Raw genomic sequence first — 22,530 nt, 5'->3', positions numbered from 1 at the left:
CACGAGAATAACGAACGATGTGTCAATGCTATCGGACGGTTGGGGCGTTCGGGAGGCATCAGTCTGTTTGCATATTTCAGCTGTTGGTTTAGTTGTCCTGGTCCTTTCTTGACATCCTGGATGGAGTGTTAGGCGTGTGGTCATTTCTTTTTCTCCCTATTAGATTTCTGTTTCGTCGTAGTAATTGTATACATTAGATAGGAATTACCAGTTAGCAATTTTTTTCTTTCTCATTTCTTCGTTGCTCTCCCGCGCTGGGAATTATGGATTGTGTGCTTGGCTAGAGATTTTTTTAAGGGGCTATTGTTTATACATACAATAGAGTTGCAACTTGTTTTTGATCGGGCCATATTTATTTCAACACATCATTTCACATACGCACGTACAGTACGTATTTTTATACGCAAAACATTACATGAACATAATGGCATGCCTAAAAGTATCTTTCTCAAAACTGATATCGTATTTTCCTGCCCTAGCATAAAACAGGAGAAATATATTAGAAACGATGCGAACGGGGTTAGGTTTGCCTGATGCCTGATAGAATTCCCCTCTGAGGTGGAAAAAGGAAGGCAAAAAAAAGGGGGAAAACACAAGGGAAAAAAGGCGGACAGCCATCTCTTCAAGATATGACAAGCGATGTATCCCAATCAACTCCAAGAAATAGGTGGGAAGAAGATTTTTAAGAGGCAAAAGAGCTCATATCTGGTAAATGAAGGGATTCTCATAATCCTAATTCGCGTCACTAATGCTGGTAGTAAGCCGCTCTAACCTCGAGGTAATTGCATCGATGACAGCAGATCTGATAATGAGTTCAGTGGTTAGTCAATGACGCAAGCAAAGTAGCGAGGGCATGTTAAGCGGATCCCCAAAGGTAACTCACTCTCGCTCCACCATGTTCATAGCTTCTGCGATTCTGGCCCGTTGTAACCGTTGCGGGACCTTCGGCTGATGGCTGCCAGGGGTACCTGGAGTCGAGGGCACATTGGCTGTGGTAGCTGTCTCTTCGGAAATGCGAGACACCTCTGCGAGGAGGCTTTTCACAAGAGATTGGGCCTTTGGTTGTTTGATATGTTAGTTTGCCAGTCCAATGAATTAGCAACCTCCTTTCGCGAGAACCAAAGAAGTGGAGAAAAGGAATACGAAAGGGAAAAGTGACGAAATAAAAATTATCTTACCGTTTGCATCCTACGACCCAATTCGCCAGCGTGTTTCGTGTCGTCCTTCCCCTCCGCCTGGGCAAGGAAAACAGAGAGTCTGTCGACCTCACTCACCCAACCCTTCTCCTTCTCACTCATCGGCCGGCCACCTGCCTTGGCTATCTTATTGCGAATATTATTATACCGGTCCACTAGTTGCCTTTGTCGGGATTCCGCCGCTACCATTCTCGCATTTAAGGGTCGCGCTTCGTTTCCACCTCCGTTGAGTTTCCCCCCCCCTCGATCCTGTCCAATGCCATTAGAAATATTATTGATCCGTTCCGCTATTTCTGCGAGTTGGCTTAGTTGGTCCTGCATTTCGCCTTGTAACCGTTCGCAGCGGCGGAAAAGGTCCGAGGCGGCTCGCTCTAAGGAACTGGTGTGAGCGCTTAAAATTCTATGGGCCGCGGTAATGAGGTCTAATGTTGATGGCGAGAGCCTGATAGGTTCCCTGAGAGTATGTCGATGGCCATGCGGAACGACATCTTCGATAAACGAAGCCAGTGGGGGTGTGGAGTAGAATGCTGAGGAAGGCTGGTAAGCTGAACGACGGGTTGCAATAAGTGATGGCTGGTGTGTGGCATCGTTTTCGAAGGAAAGCTCGTTTGTGAATGATAATGGTTCAGAGGATGGTGAATCGAGAATAACGGCATGGACACGGGATGTGGAGGTTGCCAGTAATAGATAACCTAGGTCGTAGTCGTAAAGGACTAGACAGCTTGAAAGATGGTCTGTGGGTAATTTATTGATACTAGTAGTCATGGATTCCTGATCAGTGACTTGAACAATTTGTTCTCGAAGAGCTATCGATCCATCGCAGAGAACCTTAATACGGAATCCAGAACCGGCGGGGTCGGGTGACTGAAGTTCTGTTTCAAGTCTTTCGGCCCAGGACAACAGTGAGAGGAAGGTGACATTGTTTGTTGAGGTGATGAAGAAGTTATATCGGGAGTGGGCATCCTCGGTGAAGAGAGGCCAGGAGTTTGGAGTTTGATATTTCTCCCTGACCGTCTCCAAAGACTCCAGTAACAGTAACTCAGATGGGTCAGACACCGGAGCAGTAAAGCCCCCCTTACTTGTCATGGGAAGCCATTGACCTTCAACCCCATCCAGCTCAAGACAAATATGAACCCTACCAGTTGTGGTAGCAAGGCATATTACAGTTGCTGACACACCCTCCCGAAGGTTATCTTCAAGTGCATAGCCGTCTTCCCCCGACATCAAATCTTCGACATCAGCTTTGGCAGCGATAACCAAAATGTCAGTGAGGTCCAATTCATCTATTTCCTCACCCAGATCAAATTGAAATGGACCTTGTAGCTTTGGTATGGCACTTAGGTTTGCAGGACGAGCACGAACTTCAACCATTGAGGAAAGCCCAGATTCTTCTGGAAGAGGCAGAGGCTCTTGACTGTCAATTTCTGTCAGCCAGTCATACTGCTGTTGGATATACATCTTCTCTTGATCATGTTCAGACAGATCGCCCTGTACGCTAGCAAATTTATGAATAACAGATGTCGTCAAAGTCGGTATCGTAATCGAGGGAACCTGCCACTTTGACGGCAGCAGTGGGCACAATGCATAGACATCTCCTGGTCGCATTGCAATCCACAGAGTCATTGGTGCCCACGCATCTTCATCTTCGTAGCCATGGCCTCCAAAACAAGCTGAGGAGACTTCCATATCGAAGAAATCGGCTGAAAACCCTTTGTTTTGTCCAAACCCAGATGGCGCAAAGTCCTCGTCCATCGACGTCCCGTCTGCCAGCTTTTTAAGATCGACAGCCACTGTTGGCCTATCAAATGACCAATGGCTATTCCTGTCAATCTCCCATACACGCACCGCAGCATCTCGAGTGACCGTAACGAGACACCCGCCTTGGTTATCGCAGATTCCTAACGGATGCCATAAGGCAGTTACTACTGGGGCCTCTGGAATAACGTGTGTCGTAGGGCCTAGCTGAAACGTTTTAAGCCTAAGTGGGGAGTAATCGGGACCGGAAAGGTGGGAAGAATCCGGTAATATTGCGACGTGGATGGTATGAGGCGTGATGATAGCGAGGAAATTACCATTTGGAGAAGGGACCAGTTGTGTTATCTGACCGTATACCGGTACGGTAAGAACCTAGAAGAATATATTAGATACAGACAGAGCTTTTAAACAATAATGTTCACCCCAATGGATTGATTTGTCTTACCCGGTAGAATGACGCCTGCTTGTCCGCAGAATGTCCCAGGGAGTGCTCGTCTTCATGCGTCCGACTCCTCTCCGTTTCTCGTCCCCGCTCTGCTTCCTCCCTCTTCTGCCGCACTTCGGTTTGCCATTCGTCCTTCAAGGTAGAAAGATTAGACCACCGAATCTGGTTATCCACGACCGCGAAGACCTCCGTCCCTCTTCGCGCCAGAGCCCGCCTGGGACCGACATACGGCTGCTCGCGCGTGTCACCAGCATCTTTTTTACCCTTCGCAATGCGATTTGCTGGTGATGAATGCGCTGGCCTGGAGCCTAAAAAGAACGTAGCTCCTGGAGACGGCCTGGAAAGCCAGGGAGGAGAGTAATCAATGACTTTCGGCATGGCTAGGGTGGGTGCGTTAGCTAGCTTTCGGGGTCAAGTATCGCCAGCTCGCCTGCACGAAGGTATATTGATTTATTTAGAAGACAGGAAGGCTGTTATAGGATCGAATCAACGGCCATTGGTATGAGCGCAGGCGAGATAATGAGTACTCTCTCCAGCTTCGACTGTCATTGATCTGTAGCGCCTGGAACCACGGCTTTCCTTGGGTCAAAATAATTTTTGGCTTGCAGTTGGAGCGCGCCAAGCAATGAGCTCTCCAGATGTCCTCAACAAACCTCATACAATAAACATACCTACATAAAACGTCAAATAAATAAATACCTAGGAGAACAACGCTACTTAAAAACGACAATACAAGTACAGCGCGACAGTCATGATGCGGCCTACTATTGAAAGATTGGACAAGCCGAGCGCATATTATCTATCAAAAGTATGTCATTGCTGGTCTATCACCCCCCCTCTTGGTCGGATTGAATTACTGACCAAAACCTCTTCGCTCGTAGCAGAATAAACGGAGGAAACATGGCGACAGAGATGGACCCCAAGAAGACCCCATTGACCCTTTGAAGGATGCCACTACACTCTATGTCGGGAACCTGTATGTCCGCACTTCAACAGGCCAAGATCATGTTTGGTTGACGTCCAATTAACATAAATGCGACATAGGTCATTCTATACGACGGAGGAGCAGATACATGAACTGTTCGCCAAGTGAGAGATATTTCTCAGCGTCGATGAACACCCTTCTTTTTACGTTAGAAGATGGTTATTAACAATGACCAATACAGATGCGGAGAGATCAAACGGCTAGTTATGGGTCTCGACCGGTTTGCGAAAACACCCTGCGGTTTCTGTTTTGTTGAATATTATACCCATCAAGACGCGCTCGACTGTATGAAATATATTGGAGGAACGAAACTGGATGAGCGCATAATTCGGACAGATCTAGACCCGGGCTTTCAGGAGGGTCGACAATACGGGTACGTTGGATGCAGGATGAGGTTGTGGAATTGCTATTGGGCTAACTGGTTCTCCACAGACGAGGTAAATCTGGTGGCCAGGTTCGGGACGAATATAGAGATGAATACGATCCAGGACGTGGTGGTTACGGTAGGGCAATTGCTGATGAGCGAAGGAAGGAAGAAGAAGAGTATGGGAAAGGGAGGTAAGATATAATTGTGGGCTGAGTCGGAATATCGTGGCGCAAATATCGGCGTTATCTCTACATTATTCTATGTACACAATGTGAAGGGGGATTTTTCTATCAGATATTCGAACAGATCCATGAAATCCATCATGTAGGGTATCTCATTTGTTGTTGAAGCCGCCATCTTCGCATGCGACTGTCATTCATTCATTATTGCTGGGAGGCACGCGATTTTAACACCGCCTGCTCAACCTGTTGCAACCACCAGGCATGGATTCTGGGATCATCCGTCAATTCGGGATGGAAACTGGTGCCAAAAACATTGCCTTGTTTCACTGCAACAATGTCTCCCGCATCCGTCTCGGAATGGATGTCTGCGCCCGTCCCAGCAAGCTTAGCTGCCCTGCCCGGCAGCGTTGCCAACACATCAACATGGTGACTAATTGCCTTCCGTGCCACTGGATCCCTTGGATGGCGTGAGGGCGCCACTATTGTCCCCTCCCGCTTCTGCTCCTCAACCTGGATGTCATTGACGAATGGGAGTACCTTCTCCACGACGGGAGCTCGGATAAACACACCCATGAAAGTCGTCGCTTGATCAGAAACTTCGCTTTTCAGGCGTCCTTCGGCCAAGAAGGGTAAATTCAACGGGGTCTGAAAGCTCTCCGTCTGCCTGCCGAAATGGTTCCTATTTACGCGCACATCCAGGCCTCCAATGAGTTCCTGGCCACCCTCCTTTGTCCGATTGGCCGACTCGGCGAGTAAGATCAATCCGGCGCAAGTTCCCCACGTTGGCCGACGGTGGAATCTATTGAAAAATTGCATCCAATTGTCAGTCAACGCGAACATAGTATGGAAAACCGTCAACGTTACTAAAAGAACGAAACGCACTTAACAAAGTCTCTCAACGGCTCGAGTAATTGCGACCGAGCAGCAACCAGGGAGATGGTAGTGCTCTCCCCGCCGGGAATGATCAAGCCGTCGCATCGTTCGAGTTCCGTCGGGGTGCGAACTTCAATAAAATTCCATTTTTGGGGTTCGTTCGGCGACAGGCTTGCTGCAGCCTTACGTAGGAGTTTCAAATGTTCGTAGAAAGCGCCTTGGAGGGCCAGAACTCCCACAGTAATCGTCATCGCATGAATGAGTAAGTTGGACGAGTCGACATTCTCGAACTCTGACTCCCCGTCGCAAAGAGTCTGAGATCGATGATGAAAAACCACGTGATATAGGACAATGTACCAGGGTCTCCAACAAGCAATTGTGCTTGTCACCGTTACTTTGCAACGAAGATGGTTGCCCCGCGAAGGATTCTTCTGGACTTTCCTCTCCCTGGCAATTGGCTCACTTCCTATCCCTATCTGTGCCCCAGAATCCACCGGACAGCCAAACTATAGTTGATCGATTACTAATATCTAATTCTTCTTGCGACTTTGCGTGCAGGTCAAATTCAAGTTGATATTGGAGAGATGCATTTACCATGATCAGAACCATCAGCCAGATCTTACATTATCCAATGTGGCAGCGCACCGAATTCCTCACCAGATCTTCAGCCTGGTAGCCCCAAAGCATCGTGGCAGTGGGGATCTGACTGGCAGCGTCCAAGATGTCCATACCCAGGCTAATACTTTGCATTCGGTGGCAGACTCTTTTTCTTCAACTTCTTCTTATAAAGCCTGTCAGTTTCTTCTGAATCAGGGAAAGGAAGCTGTCTATGGAGACAGGCAAGTAGTAGCAGTCCAAGGCTTTCAACAACTTCAGCTTCCACATCCATTCTTTTTTGATGTATGTATCATTGTGATAAATAACTACAAAATCAAAAATCAACTCAGATAACTCTCCTCTTGGTATCCAGGAACAATTGAGGTTATTCTTTGGACAAAATTTATTTTGTTCAATCAAACCTGAATGAATTTGCCTCATGCAAGTTTTCAGCATACATTCGGCAGTATCATGCAACACAGTTTCATTGCCACAGGCTTCAGCGGGTATGGAATCAGAATGGCACAAAGGAAATCTTAAGTCATGCTGGAAGGGATCTAGATGAGGAGCACAGTTGGCTGGTGGGCTGATGTCTATCATAAGGGCATAGAAATTGAGCATAAACGCCAGGATCAGTATCCACTTCGGACTATCTAACCAAATCTCGAATGCCGTTGGGGGGTGTGTGCACGTTCGATTACACATCACCTTCGCGCCCGGTAGCTGAAGAGTTGATATAAAATATGGGGCACGATGCTATCTTCTCATGATTGATATCGAGTTTGAAGCTCTCATTGAATCCTGCCTCGTCACGGGAGGTTTGTTGTCGTCCTTTCTGATGTCTGGTCTGGAGACTGCAACACCGTTCCGGTGAGCTGTATGTAAACCGATAATATTTGTTATGGTTCAGTTCTTGTGCTCTATGGAGCTGGGATGGTAGAGCTGGAGGGTTAAAAGTTGGTTTCGTTGATCTCTAGGCTGGTGTGGCAGGTATCACTGTTTTAGTATTCTACCGCATATTTCGAACAAGTTTGACTCAGTTAGTAACTACAGATCTTTAGATATAGTTCTAATCACGGAAGATTGGTGGTTGGTTAGTCTTGCTGCCGCTAAGATCGCGAGTGAGGCTCCTGTCGGTTTAAAACTAAGCTGACCGTCCCGCAGTTAGCGCAACATCGAACTTTCATCCATCACAAACACCACGCAACTACAACGCGTTCTACGACATTGATGATACCCTTTTTTGGCATAGTTTCTGCTTGTATTGCGAAATTGGGTTTTCTACTATCCACAAAATAATCCTACTTTGATACTTCCATTGCCGCATTGCAGGTTTAACTGTCGCGGGGTGGTTAATATCCGTATACAAAACACCATTGCATACACTTATTATATGAGATCATCATATAATTATATTCATATTGCTTTCTCTTCGCAGGCATGGCTTCACTGCCATTCCCATCTTCTTCTCCCCCAACCCTAACAAGATGGTACATTGACACCAGGCCTCTAACGGCCACAACCCAATCACTTCCCCTCCTCTCTACCCTCCAAGAATCCGATCAAACAACCATAAAAGCCTTCTACAACCTTTCAGACCGCCACATGTCTCTCGCCTCCTATCTATTGAAATACCTCTTCATTCACCGCACATGTCGAGTCCCCTGGAACCAAATCATCATCAGCCGTACTCCGGCCCCGCATAAAAGACCCTGCTATATCCCCCCCCACCCCCCGCAGCCATCTCCACCTGCGGATGGTAATCAAAACCAGAATCCCCTGATTCCAGTCCCAAATATCGAATTCAACGTCAGCCACCAAGCTTCCCTCATCTCATTGGCGGGATGCATTAGCCCTTCACCACGAAGCTTGGATGAGACGCCCTCCCCTCAACCCCTCTACACCCCGAGCGCAAATAACAACCACAATGATAATAATAACCACGTTCCCAGCCCCCCTCAAATAGGCATAGACATAACCTGCACCGACGACCCATCCCGCCGCCACCGCGCCCCGCCACGGACAGAAGCCGAACTGCACGACTTCATCGACATCTTCGCCGAAGTTTTCTCCGCAAACGAACTAGCTGCCATGAAGGCATATCCGAGGAGCAGCAGCGGCGGCGGCACCGCGAACTTGCAGGAATCCATAACGCACCGCATCCGCCTCTTCTACACCTACTGGGCCCTGAAGGAGGCGTATATTAAAATGACGGGCGAGGCGCTGCTGGCACCCTGGCTGCGTGATCTGGAGTTTGCAAATGTTGTTGTTCCGGCGCCGCCGCTCTCACATCTATCTCCATATCCGTCTACGTCTACGTCTTCGTCCTCGCTGTGGGGGGTGCCGGAGACGGGGGTTAGGGCTATGCTATATGGGCGTGAAGTGCCCGAGGTGCGTTTGGAAGTTGTAGCGTTTGGGAATGACTACATCTTTGCGACAGCGGGTAGGGAGGGTGGGTTTGGGAATTCTATGGGACCGCATGAGGAGGGGGCGCGGTGGGATGAGTTTCGCTTGGTGGATATTGAGAGGGATGTTGAGCCCTGTGCGAGTGGAAAATGTGGATGTTTGCACTAAAAGGGGAGAGAGTAGGGAGGGCGGGGAAGGGCGCCGGATTGTGTCTTGTTTGGGGTTTGGGTCTGCATTTATGTCTGGATTTAAGGGTTTTCACTGGGTACAATCTGCTTTACTGTGGTTCCCCACTATGCTGCGGCTGGCGGTCGCAGTGTATAGGTGGTGGATTGGGTGGCTACGCCCGCTGTGGGCCGAGCCACACCACCACGCCCACAGGTATATATATCACTATGAGCGTAGCCATTTAACAAATGGTTACGTTGGCTTTTTGCTGGTGCTAATCGCTGCTAGTTCTCACTCCTCATCGCCAGAGCGCACGTCTTGCTCGTGATCGTCCCAGCTCCCCTCCTGATGCCCCTCCTGCGCGCGATCCCGCTCCTGTTGAGGAGGTTGCCTCCGACGATGCTGTGGGGGTCGAACGCGACGATGACAACATGGATGCCTTGGATAACGATGAGGACGCAGGCGAAGCAGTTGGTGAGGACGTGGGCAGCGGTGGCAGCGTTCGTGAAGATGACGAGATGGTGGACGCCCCTGCGTTGTCCCCTGCTGCTGCCTCTCCTGCCCCCACCGATTCCACCTCTCTCGGCCCCGCCAATCCCCCCCCCCCTTCTTCCCCCGCCGGTTCCTCCCCGTCGCCCGCTCTTCGAGAGGCGCTGCGCGTCTTTATCCTCCACGCCCCCCTCCTGCTCCCACTGTCTCCGACAAAACGCGATTTCATACGCAAGTGTTGTACGACACAACCCGATTCGCCAGTTATTTGTCCGTCGCGCCTCTTGCCTATCGGATGAATGTCATCGTCCCCTTTGTTGGCGTATGACTTCGGAACTAGTTATTCGTAGGACAGAAATACGTGTGCAGGGTAGCCCAAACGGAGACGTGGCGCTCTTTTATACCCGCGGTGAGTATACGCCTGTTCCCTGCGCAGGTTGTGCGCGAGGCAAGGGGCCGTTCCAATTTTGTGTCCTGTCTCCTGCGCGCGACCGTCCTGCTGGCCGCGCCCGCACATGCTGCAACTGCCTTTGGAGCTCCAAGGGGGGTTCCTGTTCCTTCGGTAAGCGTACGCTCCCTCTTTACGTTGTGGTGGCTGCTAATGCTTCGTAGTTACTTCTGACACCTGTACACTGCGACCGCCAGCCGCAGCATAGTGGGGAACCACATCACGACCATTTATGAAAATTTGCTCCGTAGCTTTGAAAGGGACCCCATATTTATCACATATAATATTTTGGGCCGATAGGATTATTGTCGTTGTCTTATATATTTGTTGATCTACCGATCGTAAATCTCTGTCAAATTATATAGATCTATCTATCTATCTATATCCTATCTTTATAACCCGTCATCTCTCTCCAAAATTGGAAGTAAAAAAAAAGTCTATATATTTACATTGCCCTATCTATCCGTCTATCGTCATATTGAAAAGTACCCACATACATACAGATGGCAGCTTAGACTGGCGGTAGAAAAATGACCACTCAAAAGGGATGGGAAGAGAAGAAAGCAAAAACAGCGAAATAAACATCAAAATCGGAAAAAAGACAAGGAGATAAATAGCACCGGAAAAAAACTCCTAGACGCGCTGGAAATGCACAATGTATAGGTACACAGGAAGTGTTTATAGGAAATGCCGGCCGCTTCAAGGCGAAAAGGAGGAGGCAAGTCGAAGGGGGTGAAGTGGGTTTTCTGGGGCAAAAACCGCTTCGCTACCCAGTTTCGCGGTGCTGCCAAATTTGGCGTCTCCTACTTATTGGTGCAGCGGAGATAGGCAAGCAACGAAATGGAAATGGATACGGAAAAATAGAAATCAGGAATAAGGGGCTAAGTGTTCAAGCTCAAGCGCACACGTTAATCGGAGGTCTGGTATTGGAATAGGAGCAAACCTTGTACATGTGGCAAGTAAAACACGATGGTAAGAAGGAGGAAGAAAGAAGAAAAGGTCTGTATGTTGTATGAGAGGGGAAGGACACGGATGGGATGGGCATCCCTTCTAGTGCCCAGGTCGGTACGTGTTTCGTTGCTTGGATAGCAGTTGCGTTCGGCGTATCTCTCATGTAGAGAGATATGATGGGCATTTACAGTGCTGGGAATAAAAGTCGTTAATTCCCGACACGTCATAAATCCCGTTCCAGTAGTTATATACATTATATGTACGTCTGTGCGTGAGGGTCCGTTTTATACGTGTCGTAAATGAAAATTAGGAAAAGTGAAAACAGAAAGAAAAAAGGCGATTATGGTTTCCATCATGCAATATCTCGGTATTTCGGGGAAGCCCATCTCATGTCAATAAATGTGAGTGAGGGAGATAGCGTTGTATTTGTTTCCGCTAGGGGAATATCGAGACCACGCGGTGTAGTACTCGATATAAAACGGACCTAGGAGACAGGGAAAAAAGGGGGGTGACGCATTGTGTATCTTCTCTGCGGCTCCTCTCTATTTTACTGCTTTCGGGCTGCTTTAAATCTCAATGGCAGTAGAGGAGGCGTGGGAAGCCATTGCGACAGGGCTCCTAGATGACGATTTGTCCATATTTCCGGTGTCTCTCGTCTTGTACATCTCCTGGAGAACTTCCAGCATCGACTCCCGTGCCTTCTTGGTCAGTTCGTCAACATCACTGGATTGGAGATTCTTGGTGCTGAGCGGTGGGAGTACTAAATGCGCGTTAGCCAAATTTCTCCACTGACAAGGTGCGCAGACCATTTTGGATATATAAATGGGTTGGGTGTTCCCTATCCCGACGGGCTTGTCGCAAGCAAACGATAACAGGGAGAGAAAAAGAACATGCACACACACACACACACACCTTTAACCCGAATCGTCCCAGCCTCGAAGCGCAACTTCTTTACATCCAACAAGTGCGCATAATTCTCCGCCACAATAGGAACAATATCCACACCAGCCTTAATCGCCAAATGGAACGCCCCCTTCTTAAACGGCAACAACACTGGGTCTGCAGAGTAACTCCTCGTCCCCTCCGGGAAAATAAACACGCTCTGCTTCTCCCTCCGCATCTGGTCCGCCGCACCATCAAACGCCTTCAGGGCCGTCTCCCGATTCGCCCGGTCAATAAACACGGTGCCAGACAGGGTCATGAACCACCCAAGCACCGGCACGCGTGACAACGACTTCTTGGCCGTCACGCTGCAGTAGGGCGGGAAGATCGCACCAAGCAACAACACATCTAGCTCCGTCTGGTGGTTTGAGATGAAGACAGCGGGGCGCGTGCTGAGGTGTTCGGTGCCGGAGACGACCTCAAAGCACGACCCGGTACACAGTCGCATGGCCCATTTGAAGCTGCGTGCGACGGTCCACTGCGACAGGCCGCCGTAGCCGAATAGGCGCAAGACGATGGAGGCGACAACGCCGTAGGTGGCGCAGACGACGAGACAGCCGTAAGCGGCCAGACAGCGGGCAAAGAAGCCGGCGCGCGGGAATTTCAAAGAGAGGCCGAAGAGGGAGACGGTCAGGGCGAGGTAGGAGGTGAGGCTCCTTACGAGGTAGGAGAGGATGGCCATGCCAGTGGTTGGTTTCTGTGGGCGAGTTCCTTTCCAAGTTCTCTTTCCCTTTCTTTCTGCTCTCTCTCTTTCTCTCTTCCTCTTTTGATTTTCCTTTTGTGTGTGGGATTTTGTGATTGTTCTCTCCCCCTTTTTTTCCCTTATCTTTTCTTTTATTTGTGTTGTGGAGAGGGGAGGAAGTGGCGTGGGAATGATGTTGGTTCCAGGGTTGACCCGGTCGGTTGTTGGGTATTAATTTTCGGCGTCAAGAGCGTTTGTTGGGAACCCGGCCTGAAGGTGTTTTGACCGGCGGAGCCTCGACATCCGGACAGAACACCGGGCAGACTAATGATAATAAAGGTGTATATAAATAGATGTATAAAGATAAAATAGAGTGGCCAAGGGTTATGGAAATAACATCCAAGCCGTGAACACCCTCAGAGCAGTTAAAAAAAAAAGGAAAAGAAAAGAAAAGAAATTATCAGATTTCCCGGCATTTTTCACATGCAAATACAACATATATTTTTGCTTTACGGCTTTCCACCGTACTAACACCCTAATTTTAGCAAGATGCAATAGCTTCATATGTCGGGTGGCAAGATCTCTGCTGACTCTCTGGCAATCTCTCTCTCTCTCTCTCTCTCTCTCTCTAAGGGTCTCCACCTGCTCGCTTCTACAGAGGTCTTACGCTGCCTGCCTGCTCATAGGCCGCTCTATAGGATAATAGGAGGGGGAAAAGGCCGTAGTAATAACGAAAATGGTAATAAGAATAAATCCCGTCTCTACGGGTAATGAGTTTTATTTTATATTCAAAGGGTTGCTCTTACAGCTGTAAAGCCGGGCCAGACATAGGGTTGAGTTGACACTTCCCAAATCCACCACTTGGATATATATCTTCAGGGCTCAGGGTTCAGCATTTTTCCCCATTACCACTCCAATCAGTCCCACCCTTGTCACAGTTCCTCAGTCGAGAGAATGTGTACATCTGCGCAAGTTGTTATCCAGAATTAAAGGAAAGAAGTGTGGCGAAAGTAAGAAACGGCGAAATAAAACAAGAAAAAAAAGGAGGCGCGAAAAGAAGAAGAAGAAGAAATTGTCTAAACAGATCGCATATCCAGAAAAACGCCTGTTTCTCATGCTCATGCTCCATTTCATGCTCGTGCATGTCGTGCCGTTTTTGAAAAAAAAAAAAAATGAAAGAAAAAAAAAATCCAAACACCAAACCGAATGCCCAGAACCAGAACAGGGGGTAAAAAAGCCCAAATCACATCAAATCAAAAACCACATCTAGAACTCTCGTTCAGCTAAAATGACAAGACAGTAATTGGAGACACACGTGAGGTGATGGTAGAGCGGGGAGAATGGTAAGAGGTAGGAGGAAGAGCAACAAGGCTGGAGTGCGGGTCCATAGGATGGAATGAGAGTGAGGTCTCTACAATGGGAAATTCAAGAAACAAGATACACAGCAGCAAAACTGCGCTTTCATCATCCCATATCTTCATCATCGTCTTCGGGATTCTCCAACGATTCCATCGCATCCTTGATAAACTGAGCAGCCTATATTTCGAAATTCCTTGTTAGCATATACTCCGACTAGTTAGGCAAGTGGGGCTTAGAAGAAAAGAGAAGTAGAAACATACCTTTGGATCCAAATTCAAGGCCGTCGTGAAATGCTTGATCGCATTGGCCTTGTCATGGAGCATTTTATACAACTTTCCCAGCAGGTAATGTACATTCGGTTCATCAGGTGCAAGATCCTTCAGAATCTTGAGTTCCACATGTGCAAGTTTGAGCTCATTAAGCTTCATTAAAACCCGCGCCTTGCGCAGTCGAGCAAGAACTGACTGGGGCGCAAGTGTACAGGCTCGCCCGTACTGAAGCAATGCCGCCTTTTGATTGCCCATCCTCTCCAGCACCAGACCAATACACCACACCAACACCGCGTTGGTCGGGTTGATATTGGACGCTGTTCGATAGTGCTGTTCCGCAAACTTATATTTACCCATTTTCTCATATACTTTGCCAATACCGTACCATGCATTATAATGTCTGCTGTCAGCGCTGATTCCATGTCTGTATGCATCCAACGCCTTATCATATTCTTCATTCGAGACGTGCTCATGGCCTTGCAAGGTGAAGGCGTAGGCAAAAGTGTGATCCAATTGCGTTGCCCGTTTGAAGCACTTGAGCGCCTGGTCATGGTCAGATTGCAAAGAGAAGGAGTTACCTATGGCACACCAGGCTTGCGGCGAGAGTCGGTCTATCTCCATCAGTTCGTGTGCCAGGTATGCCAATTCTACTTCATTTTTCAAATGCCATAAAACTGTAGAATAAACTTCCATATCCTCCAACCTCGACGGTGCGATAGTTTTAACACGAATGAAATATTTTTCAGCTTCTGCATATAAACCTTGCTCGTAATTCGCTCGGCCAATCTGTGACAGAACCCAAGGTGTTTCCCGCTGGCTTTGCGGGAGTGTGTTGAATATTTGTATTGCCTCTTGGCACTTATATGTCGTAAGCGCTGCGTGACCTTCGGCAAGCTTTGAAAAAAGATCCAAGACCCAGTTAAGCGCTTCGATGTCCTTGGATTTGTCCAGCACGGAGCTCTTCGATTGTCCACCGGCCACACCATTCGGAACCGCAGAAACGGGAACTCCTCGACTCTCTTTACTGTCGATGTCCATTCCATCTGGAGCTGCCTTTCGATTACCGCTCACCACTCGGCCCATCGTCGAGGTCGACCCAGAAGCGCTCCGAGATTTCGCACCTGTAGACTTCACCTTTTTGATCTCCCGACCTTCCCGCGCTCCGAACGCCGCAGAAGTTGTTGAAAATTTGCTGCTGGTTGGGCGGATTTGGTTAAACAGCCGTACACTTCGTCGCTGTGGAGCTCCTGGCTCAGGGGGTTGTGAGCTTGTTGGGTGGGCAACCTGACCGGATACTGTCCTTTTCCGTTCGCTCCCATATGCAGGCGGGGCAGTTTCCCTAGAGACAATAACGGGGTTCGGATCCTCTGAGTCCACCTTAGCCTTACTTCGGGGTTTGATTGTCGCTTTCATTTTAGGTGGGGGATCGGCACCATAATCCAGACTCAGGGTCTGTATGGTTTTATTCTTCCTGGCAGGTGCAAGAGGGGGATCCCAAGTCTGTTCACCAGAAGCCACACCACCACCACCGCCTCGAAATTCGTCCGAATCGCTTTGTGCAATGGGAGTTTCCAGACCTTCAGGAGCCGGGGCATTGATCGAAACAACATTGCTGCCATTTAGTTTTTCCCAAAGCGCGGAGGAACCATTCGCGGCATCAGTACGAGCATTAAACGAAGCGAACGGATCCAAGTTATGGTTAATATTTGGCTGAACCTGCAAGGGGCCGTTTGTTTGTGCAACCTTCTCGAAAACTGGAAGACTTTCGCCCGCAGGCGAGGACGGAAGCATTGCCAACATTTCTGGAGATATCTTATAGATGTTGGGGATCCGTACATTGGCACCTTTTCCATTTGGTATACTGTTAGCAGTTGTCCCCACACCAAACCATTGAAGAGCTCTTGCTATTTTGTTTATTGTTTACCTGTTTGGCAGAGACCGAGAAATGCATCCCAAAGGAAAGGGTTTAGTTTTAAAGCCTCAACATAGCAATCGACCGCCTTATGCAGATCCTGGTGGGCGTGCCACAACTTTCCTTGTAGGCAAAGACATGCTGCAGCATCAGGGAGATGCTGTCGTCTTGTTTCGCTATGTTTATCTACATTTGGGAAGTTGTCAGCTCTACTCCTCACATAGTCCCAATTGCGCAGTCCTCGCATATACGCATCTGTAACTGAGGCAAATAAAAAAAAGGACCTGTTACTTACTCCAGGTATTCTTGGAAGCCCACAGACCCCTACTCCGCTCCAATGCAGTAATCCCTTCAATGTACTTGCCCAAGTCCAGACATGCTTGAGCATAGACGTACGAACACCCAGAATGCGTCCCTCTGGACCCAGAATTCCTGCTGTATTCCCAAGCAGCCTTTGGCTGGCCGCTCTGGAGGTGGCAAAGGGCGAGGAGGAAGGAGGCCTCAGAAGACCGGGGCTCAAAAGCATGGAGACGGCCGGCGAGGAAGAGGGCGTTGCGGATGAGGTTATTATCGAGATGATAGTATATCAATTGCCTCAACTGGCTAGAGATGTGGGGAGCAGAGGGCGCCATGGCATAGGGTGAAGATTTTATATTACTATTTTGTTGTTTGTAATGTATGCGTTTCGAGGTTAAGTGGGTTCCTAGGACAGGACGAGCAGAGGTAGCGGATGGCGTATTCTCTCCCGGGAGTAATTCATGCAGGTATGGAGGGGGAGTCTGAGGGTACGTAGTTATTGAGGTAGATGAGAGTATGTATTATGCGTGTAGGTGTTGGAGGTGGAGGTGGAGGTGGAGATTTTTGGTATGTTTGCCCAAACGGGAAACCAGGGAAGTTGCGAGACAGGACACCACGCGCTTTTTCATGTAAAGGTTGAAGGACAGTTCACTGTGGAGATGGCAAAGGGCATCTTTCCCCACAAATTCAATCGAGACTGGATCCTAGGGATTTCGAGGGGGGTTGCGGAGGCGAGCAGGAGGAGGAGCGGTTTTCCTGTTTTCAAACACCAAGTCAGGCTTAACAGGACAACAACATCCAGTACCAGTTTCTATGGGCGGCGGTCTAGGCTGGCATATTGCTGTTGGGTCAAGAGGATCCCAAGATGGCCATAAGGATGCAACAAAAGTGTCCACAGAGAGATGCGGGCCGGAGGTTAGCTGAGACGGGATATAGACAGCGATCGCGGGAGTTAATCGATCGATGGATTGGGATGTTTTGGAGGTCACTGGACAAACCCTGTGGCTGGTGGCAGCTGGGCGGTGGCGGGCGGTGGAGGAGTACCTGTGGTTGGGTGGTGGAAGGCTGGGCTGCCAGGTACCAGTCCATAGACTCCGTATCACGTTGCCATGTCAATAAAAGCCTGCATACGCTGGTGGAGTTTACCCCATAGGCATAATCATGTATCAAATTAGTTTATTTTACTGATTAAATCAAAATCCATGGACCTATAATAGGCGTAGTTGCTGGACTCTGAATTGTCCCCGGAGTTTTCCACTCCTCACAAACAAAACACCTCCACAACACCTCTACACACAATCTATATTATATAGCCCGATCGCGGGCAGTACCACCAATAAAATGGCACAGGTAACACCTCCTACCCCCTCCAATTCTTCCAATCCAATTAGTACTAATGTAAACCCTCACACCCAGAAAGCCGCCAAAACTCTCGCAACCCGCAACACCAGCCTCCTCAACCGCACACACCTAACAACCCTATCCCTCCACCTCATCTACTTGCTCCTCCACTTCCTCTTCAACCGCCCCCGCTCCCTAACCCTCTACCTCATTTTCACAACCCCAACCCTCGCCATAGAATTCTACCTCGAGCGCCTGGGTCGCCCGCGCTATAAAACTCCTGGTGCTGGGGCCGGCGGCGGATCCACCCTTCGCTCTGCTGGCGAAGACCTAGACGCACCTGGTCTCACAGAGTATTTTTGGGATGTAATGTATTGGACGTGGGGGTGTATGGGGGCTGTGTGTGTCTTTGGTGACCGCGCGTGGTGGTTGTGGGTGATTGTACCGTTGTACTCAGCGTGGTTGCTCTATTCGACATTTGCTGGCCTTAAAGGGGGTATGGCGGGCATGGCGGGGTTGGGGGAGGGTGCTACGGGTGGCGAAGGCACGGAGAGCAAGAGACAGAAGAAGATGGAGAAGAGGGGAGGGGCGCAGAGGGTTAGGTATCGGTGATGGCGTTTTGGACGGGTGTTTGGTCCTTAAGACATATACGGCTACGGGTCGGGGATTTTGCGTGCTTTTTTTCGCTTTTCTTTATTTAGATTGTCCAAAACCAAAAGCGCGGCCGCTGTGTTATTGTATACTCATGTATATTGCTGGCGTTTTCATTTCCAGGAGGAACTTTATGGTGCCATTTTACAAGTAGACATTGCTCAGCATTGGTTAACGAAGAAAATGAAAAAAAAAGCTGCTTAATGAAACGTTGTCCAAACCAAAAAAGAAAAAAGAGAGTCATGTCATTTCGTTGGGAACCTCGACTGGTAACGAATATATAGCCGAACCAAAATGTACAGATATCAAAGCAACAACATACAGGCAAAAGGAAGATAAATGGCGAGTTGAGAGAGAAATATATCAAACCAGCGACAGGGGGTGGGTATATGGGATACATATGTGGATATGGTTACAAAGGCGTGAATTTTCCGTTTTGTGGTTTTGATTTTTCTGTTGTTTGAAAAAAATATGAAAGTTAAGAAGAAACAGGAGGTAATGTGTTTTAACTTCCCTTCTCTCTCTCTCTTTCTCTCTCTCTCTCTTTTCGCGTGGTTTGTCGATGATCGTATTTAGGTAATAATCAACCTATAGCTCGTCCTTGCCTGTTTCGTGGGCAGCAGCATTCGTCGGAGAGCTGACGATTCTGCTCGCGGTGGACGACACCGACTCAAGTGATGCGGTAGCAGCAGAGAGTGCATCGTGATATCTCGAAGAGGCGTCCTCAATAATACTAGTCGCTTTGGCCGGTTCGATGGCGGTCCCTACCGAGGAAATAGAGTACAGAACCGCATCTAAACTGGCAGATGCTAGCGAGGATACGACACTGAATTCAGAATTGGCTTCCTCAAGAATTAGCTTGCTGGGCTTGTTGCTGATCGGAGTGTTAGTAATAGTGGTTTCTTTAGTAGGTGGCACGGAACTAGATGCGGAGTCGATAAAAATGGAATATTCGTCATGAGCAAGGCGAACGGCTTCGTAATAACGGCGGCGTGCATCGAGGATGATTTGCTGGCCGGGAAGCTCTGTTTCGTCAGTGCCGCTTGCCACTGCGCTTGCGAGGCTGAGAGATGCGCGCTCGAGGTTTTTTTGCAGCTTTGCGGAAGCACTAGCGAGGATGTTATCGCTTAATGTCAGGGTTGGGGTAGGGCTAAGGCGAATCCCTGCGTATTCTGATGCTGCTTTGAGCCGAGATTCAAGGTTTTCACTCGCGTGTTGGAGAGACCCCGAGTAAGCAGATTCAATCGACGACACAATTCCTTCGTCTGGGGCTCCAGAATTCTGAGCGCTGGCAGCTGAATGTGCACTGTCATAGAGATTCTTAGCCTGAGAAATCGAGTCTGAGTAAAGGGAACTGGCTTCAGGGGGTGGCATGGGAATAGAGGATTGCTCCGAGAGTACTCTCGCCGACGGAGATACGGTCGACGAAAACGATTGCTGGTGGGGTGGGGTTGGGACATCACCCAGAGTCTGCTCAGGAGTATCAGCAGACGCTTGATTGTCATGCTCTATGAATGCAGCGTCAACTCCACCCGAAACATTAGGCTCATTGTTAGCATCCTCATCATCTACGATGGCCACAGGCTCAAGCTCAGGCTCATGTTTTGGAACATCATTGAAAAATATTTCAGATGGTGGCGCATCGTGTTCGTCTCCAAAATACGCGCTGTTTTCGGAGTCTCCTTCGTCATTAGCTTCCGGCGTATCGTCAACGACGCCGATATATGTGTCAGTGTCGATGGAGTGATCTTTATCAAAAGAATCTCCCTCGTTGAGCTCATCCTCAGGCGATAACATGGATTGATATTCAGGATCTGGCATTATTTCGGGTTTGTCTGGAACCATTGATGCTCTCTTGCTGGCACGAGCTTCAGCTGCATCACTCGTCCTCGTCTCAAAATCATCGCTGATATCCTCTGCTTCAATCTTCCACTTCCCAACCGCCTTGAGCCTAGCTAGCTCCTTGGCCGTCGCTTCAGCAATCACCATACCCTTGTTGACAATATCATTTCCAAGTGCCTTTGCTTCTTCGTAAGCGCCATGCTGCATCCCAACTGCTCTAACTTCCTCCCGCCAGCTATGGAGTTGCTTCTTTAGCGCATTATATTTCGCCCAATCTTTGTATGTCACACCGTCCATCCACGCCCATTTCATCCCAATATTCTGAAGGCTGAGGTCACGGATCTGGTCAAGGACTTCGACTGTGGCGTCAGAAGCGCTGGTTACCTCCATATGAAGGCTCCTATCAAAGTTCGCCAGCCACTGTCGGAGCTTCTGCGCAGCTTCCCGAAGAGCAAAACCTGATGCCCTAACAGCTTGTATTAACTGTTGCTCAGCGGCTTCGCGATCTTCAACGGTAGATTTATCAGGCATATCACGGATGATATCGATAATTTTCTTTCTTAGAGATTCGAGCTCTTGATGCCCCACCGTTTCTAACTCGGAAACGAGTGCTTCGCCAGACCCCTGTACGTCGTTCACGTAGCTCTCTACAATCTTCGCGACCTGTTCATCGAGGTCTTCGGCTCCTTTATCAGCCGCAATGGCGAACTTTTGTTGCCATGTTTTCAAATCTGTGGCTATGGCTTCACGCGCAAAGCTCACTTTATCCACTGATTGCTCGGGGGGCACCACAGATGTGGAAGTAGAAGTGGTCGAGTGACTGTATTCAGAAGTCTTCGGTGCCACGGTAGTTGCAGGCGATGAAGCAGTGGTGGCTGAACCGGATGTTTCGGTTAAACTGTTGAGGCATTAGCTTAAATAATACGGGAGCAATTATAGTTTAGGTTTCTAGAGACAACCGGAGAGGATCCTCCAAGGGAGATACACGGAAGTGGTATAGGCCGAGGGCTTACGTTTCAGTTTCTTCACCAACAGCACCAAGCTTCCGGCCTTCACGATAACTTGCGAGCTTCTCGCCAATCCTAAGCAACTGAGGCTCAACATTCTCGCCATAGACTCTAGCAATTCTAGGTAGGAATGTCTCATTGACGAATGTCACCAGATACGACCATGCTCTTTTACTGAACGGATATATCGTGTTCACCACAATATCATACGTGGAGGAACATGTTTTGACAATAACTGGTTTCGTTTTCGTATAAAAGGGAGCAATATACGATTGACGCACGTTATCAAGGCGGGCAACTGCTGTCCAGTAATAGGGAGTTACTACTGAAGCAATATGTGCGTAATGCGGCTCAATCGATGACTGGTATGCACCAGTCAAGGAGGTTTGTAGTGAGTGAATATGCGGTGTCACGATGCCTTCCCACTGGTTCCGAATATACGATGCGGACTTCTCAATATGGGGCGCTCCATATGCGCGGTAATTGCGTTTTGTGAAATCGGCAGTAGGAATGTATATCTGCTCGTTGAAAGTGCGTGCATAAGGGCGTACGTTGTCGACATAGGGAGCTCCGTAAGTTTCATAATACGGCGATATATGAGGCTCTATGTGTGACCGCGCAATCAAATACGGCGAGCAAATGCTTGGATAATTGCCATCTAATTCTGGGAGGGTTGATGGACAGTAGAATAACGGCGTAATTAGGGCATACCATATGGCTAGTCTGTATTGGAAAAAAAGAAAAAAAAATCAGTATTGTAGAGATCCACAGCATCCACGAAACAACATACCGTAGGATAACTGCAAGTGACCATCGCACGAAGCTAGCAGGTCGTCTCCGATCATCTTTTCTTTCTTTCGTTTGTTTCCGAAAGGAAAGACCATTGACCTGACCCTTCTTGATATTCCCGCCGCCTGCTCCCGCTGCCACCGTCTCCATTCCTGTGGCGGGAGATGACGCGCCGCTCTATTCTTGCTACCTCGACGCGCTGTAGGGACAGAGTAATCTAGCGCTCATCTACTGCGTACGTCGCAAAGAAAAGACGTGAAAAGGAAAAATCATAGGCAAGTAGCTAGCCTCGCAAGAGAAGCGCAAGGAGGAGCCAGCGCACGTCAAGGCAAACAAGAGGTTAGAAATATGGCAGGACTAAGAGGAGCCTTGGCATGGAGCTCAGTGGACTAGTTAGCTTCGGCAAAAGAAGCTGTAAATGAGTCGGGAAGAACTGTATGAGGAGCTAAACGATAATAAAAACGCATGGTAATGCGTCAGCGAGAGACGAGAGAGTGGTCAGCGTTATATATATGTTGTTCTCTTCTCTCTCCCGCAGAGCAGTTTCACCATCTGTGTATTCCTGTTTCGAGCTTGC

The 22,530-nt window shown here is 48.7% G+C and overlaps 8 protein-coding genes across 8 annotated transcripts; 3 read left to right on the top strand and 5 right to left on the bottom strand.

The window, feature by feature from the left end:
• Nucleotides 1-411: 411 nt before the first annotated feature.
• Nucleotides 412-3,959, bottom strand: HCBG_04564 (uncharacterized protein; the record flags this gene model as incomplete). Its single annotated transcript, XM_045431613.1, has 4 exons — nucleotides 412-475; nucleotides 884-1,056; nucleotides 1,179-3,323; nucleotides 3,397-3,959. 4 exons carry the CDS (start codon nucleotides 3,772-3,774, stop codon nucleotides 412-414), a joined length of 2,760 nt encoding a protein of 919 aa, XP_045288166.1.
• A 188-nt stretch (nucleotides 3,960-4,147) lies between these two features.
• Nucleotides 4,148-5,535, top strand: HCBG_04563 (nuclear cap binding protein subunit 2; the record flags this gene model as incomplete). The annotated part of the gene is made up of 5 exons (XM_045431612.1): nucleotides 4,148-4,204; nucleotides 4,278-4,372; nucleotides 4,441-4,485; nucleotides 4,563-4,754; nucleotides 4,814-5,535. The coding sequence occupies 5 exons, from the start codon at nucleotides 4,148-4,150 to the stop codon at nucleotides 4,941-4,943; spliced, it is 519 nt and encodes a 172-aa protein (XP_045288165.1).
• Nucleotides 4,948-6,054, bottom strand: HCBG_04562 (glutamine amidotransferase subunit pdxT; the record flags this gene model as incomplete). The annotated part of the gene is made up of 2 exons (XM_045431611.1): nucleotides 4,948-5,729; nucleotides 5,813-6,054. 2 exons carry the CDS (start codon nucleotides 6,052-6,054, stop codon nucleotides 5,132-5,134), a joined length of 840 nt encoding a protein of 279 aa, XP_045288164.1.
• Nucleotides 6,055-7,840: 1,786 nt separating this feature from the next.
• HCBG_04561 (4'-phosphopantetheinyl transferase NpgA) lies at nucleotides 7,841-9,762 on the top strand (the record flags this gene model as incomplete). Its single annotated transcript, XM_045431610.1, has 2 exons — nucleotides 7,841-8,942; nucleotides 9,263-9,762. The coding sequence occupies 2 exons, from the start codon at nucleotides 7,841-7,843 to the stop codon at nucleotides 9,760-9,762; spliced, it is 1,602 nt and encodes a 533-aa protein (XP_045288163.1).
• A 575-nt stretch (nucleotides 9,763-10,337) lies between these two features.
• Nucleotides 10,338-12,486, bottom strand: HCBG_04560 (1-acylglycerol-3-phosphate O-acyltransferase SLC1; the record flags this gene model as incomplete). Its single annotated transcript, XM_045431609.1, has 2 exons — nucleotides 10,338-11,622; nucleotides 11,775-12,486. 2 exons carry the CDS (start codon nucleotides 12,484-12,486, stop codon nucleotides 11,429-11,431), a joined length of 906 nt encoding a protein of 301 aa, XP_045288162.1.
• A 1,464-nt stretch (nucleotides 12,487-13,950) lies between these two features.
• Nucleotides 13,951-16,658, bottom strand: HCBG_04559 (nuclear protein bimA; the record flags this gene model as incomplete). Its single annotated transcript, XM_045431608.1, has 4 exons — nucleotides 13,951-14,022; nucleotides 14,106-15,958; nucleotides 16,039-16,212; nucleotides 16,322-16,658. 4 exons carry the CDS (start codon nucleotides 16,656-16,658, stop codon nucleotides 13,951-13,953), a joined length of 2,436 nt encoding a protein of 811 aa, XP_045288161.1.
• Nucleotides 16,659-17,627: 969 nt separating this feature from the next.
• Nucleotides 17,628-18,393, top strand: HCBG_04558 (DUF788 domain-containing protein; the record flags this gene model as incomplete). The annotated part of the gene is made up of 2 exons (XM_045431607.1): nucleotides 17,628-17,673; nucleotides 17,740-18,393. The coding sequence occupies 2 exons, from the start codon at nucleotides 17,665-17,667 to the stop codon at nucleotides 18,274-18,276; spliced, it is 546 nt and encodes a 181-aa protein (XP_045288160.1).
• Nucleotides 18,394-18,903: 510 nt separating this feature from the next.
• Nucleotides 18,904-22,387, bottom strand: HCBG_04557 (uncharacterized protein; the record flags this gene model as incomplete). The annotated part of the gene is made up of 3 exons (XM_045431606.1): nucleotides 18,904-21,055; nucleotides 21,171-21,887; nucleotides 21,955-22,387. The coding sequence occupies 3 exons, from the start codon at nucleotides 22,101-22,103 to the stop codon at nucleotides 18,904-18,906; spliced, it is 3,018 nt and encodes a 1,005-aa protein (XP_045288159.1).
• Nucleotides 22,388-22,530: the final 143 nt, after the last annotated feature.

Source organism: Histoplasma capsulatum (assembly GCF_000150115.1).
Source record: "Histoplasma capsulatum G186AR genomic scaffold supercont2.5, whole genome shotgun sequence".
Taxonomy (NCBI): Eukaryota; Fungi; Ascomycota; class Eurotiomycetes; order Onygenales; family Ajellomycetaceae; genus Histoplasma; species Histoplasma capsulatum.
The sequence above is the reverse complement of the archived record's forward strand: the minus strand, read 5'-3'. Positions and strand labels throughout refer to the sequence as shown.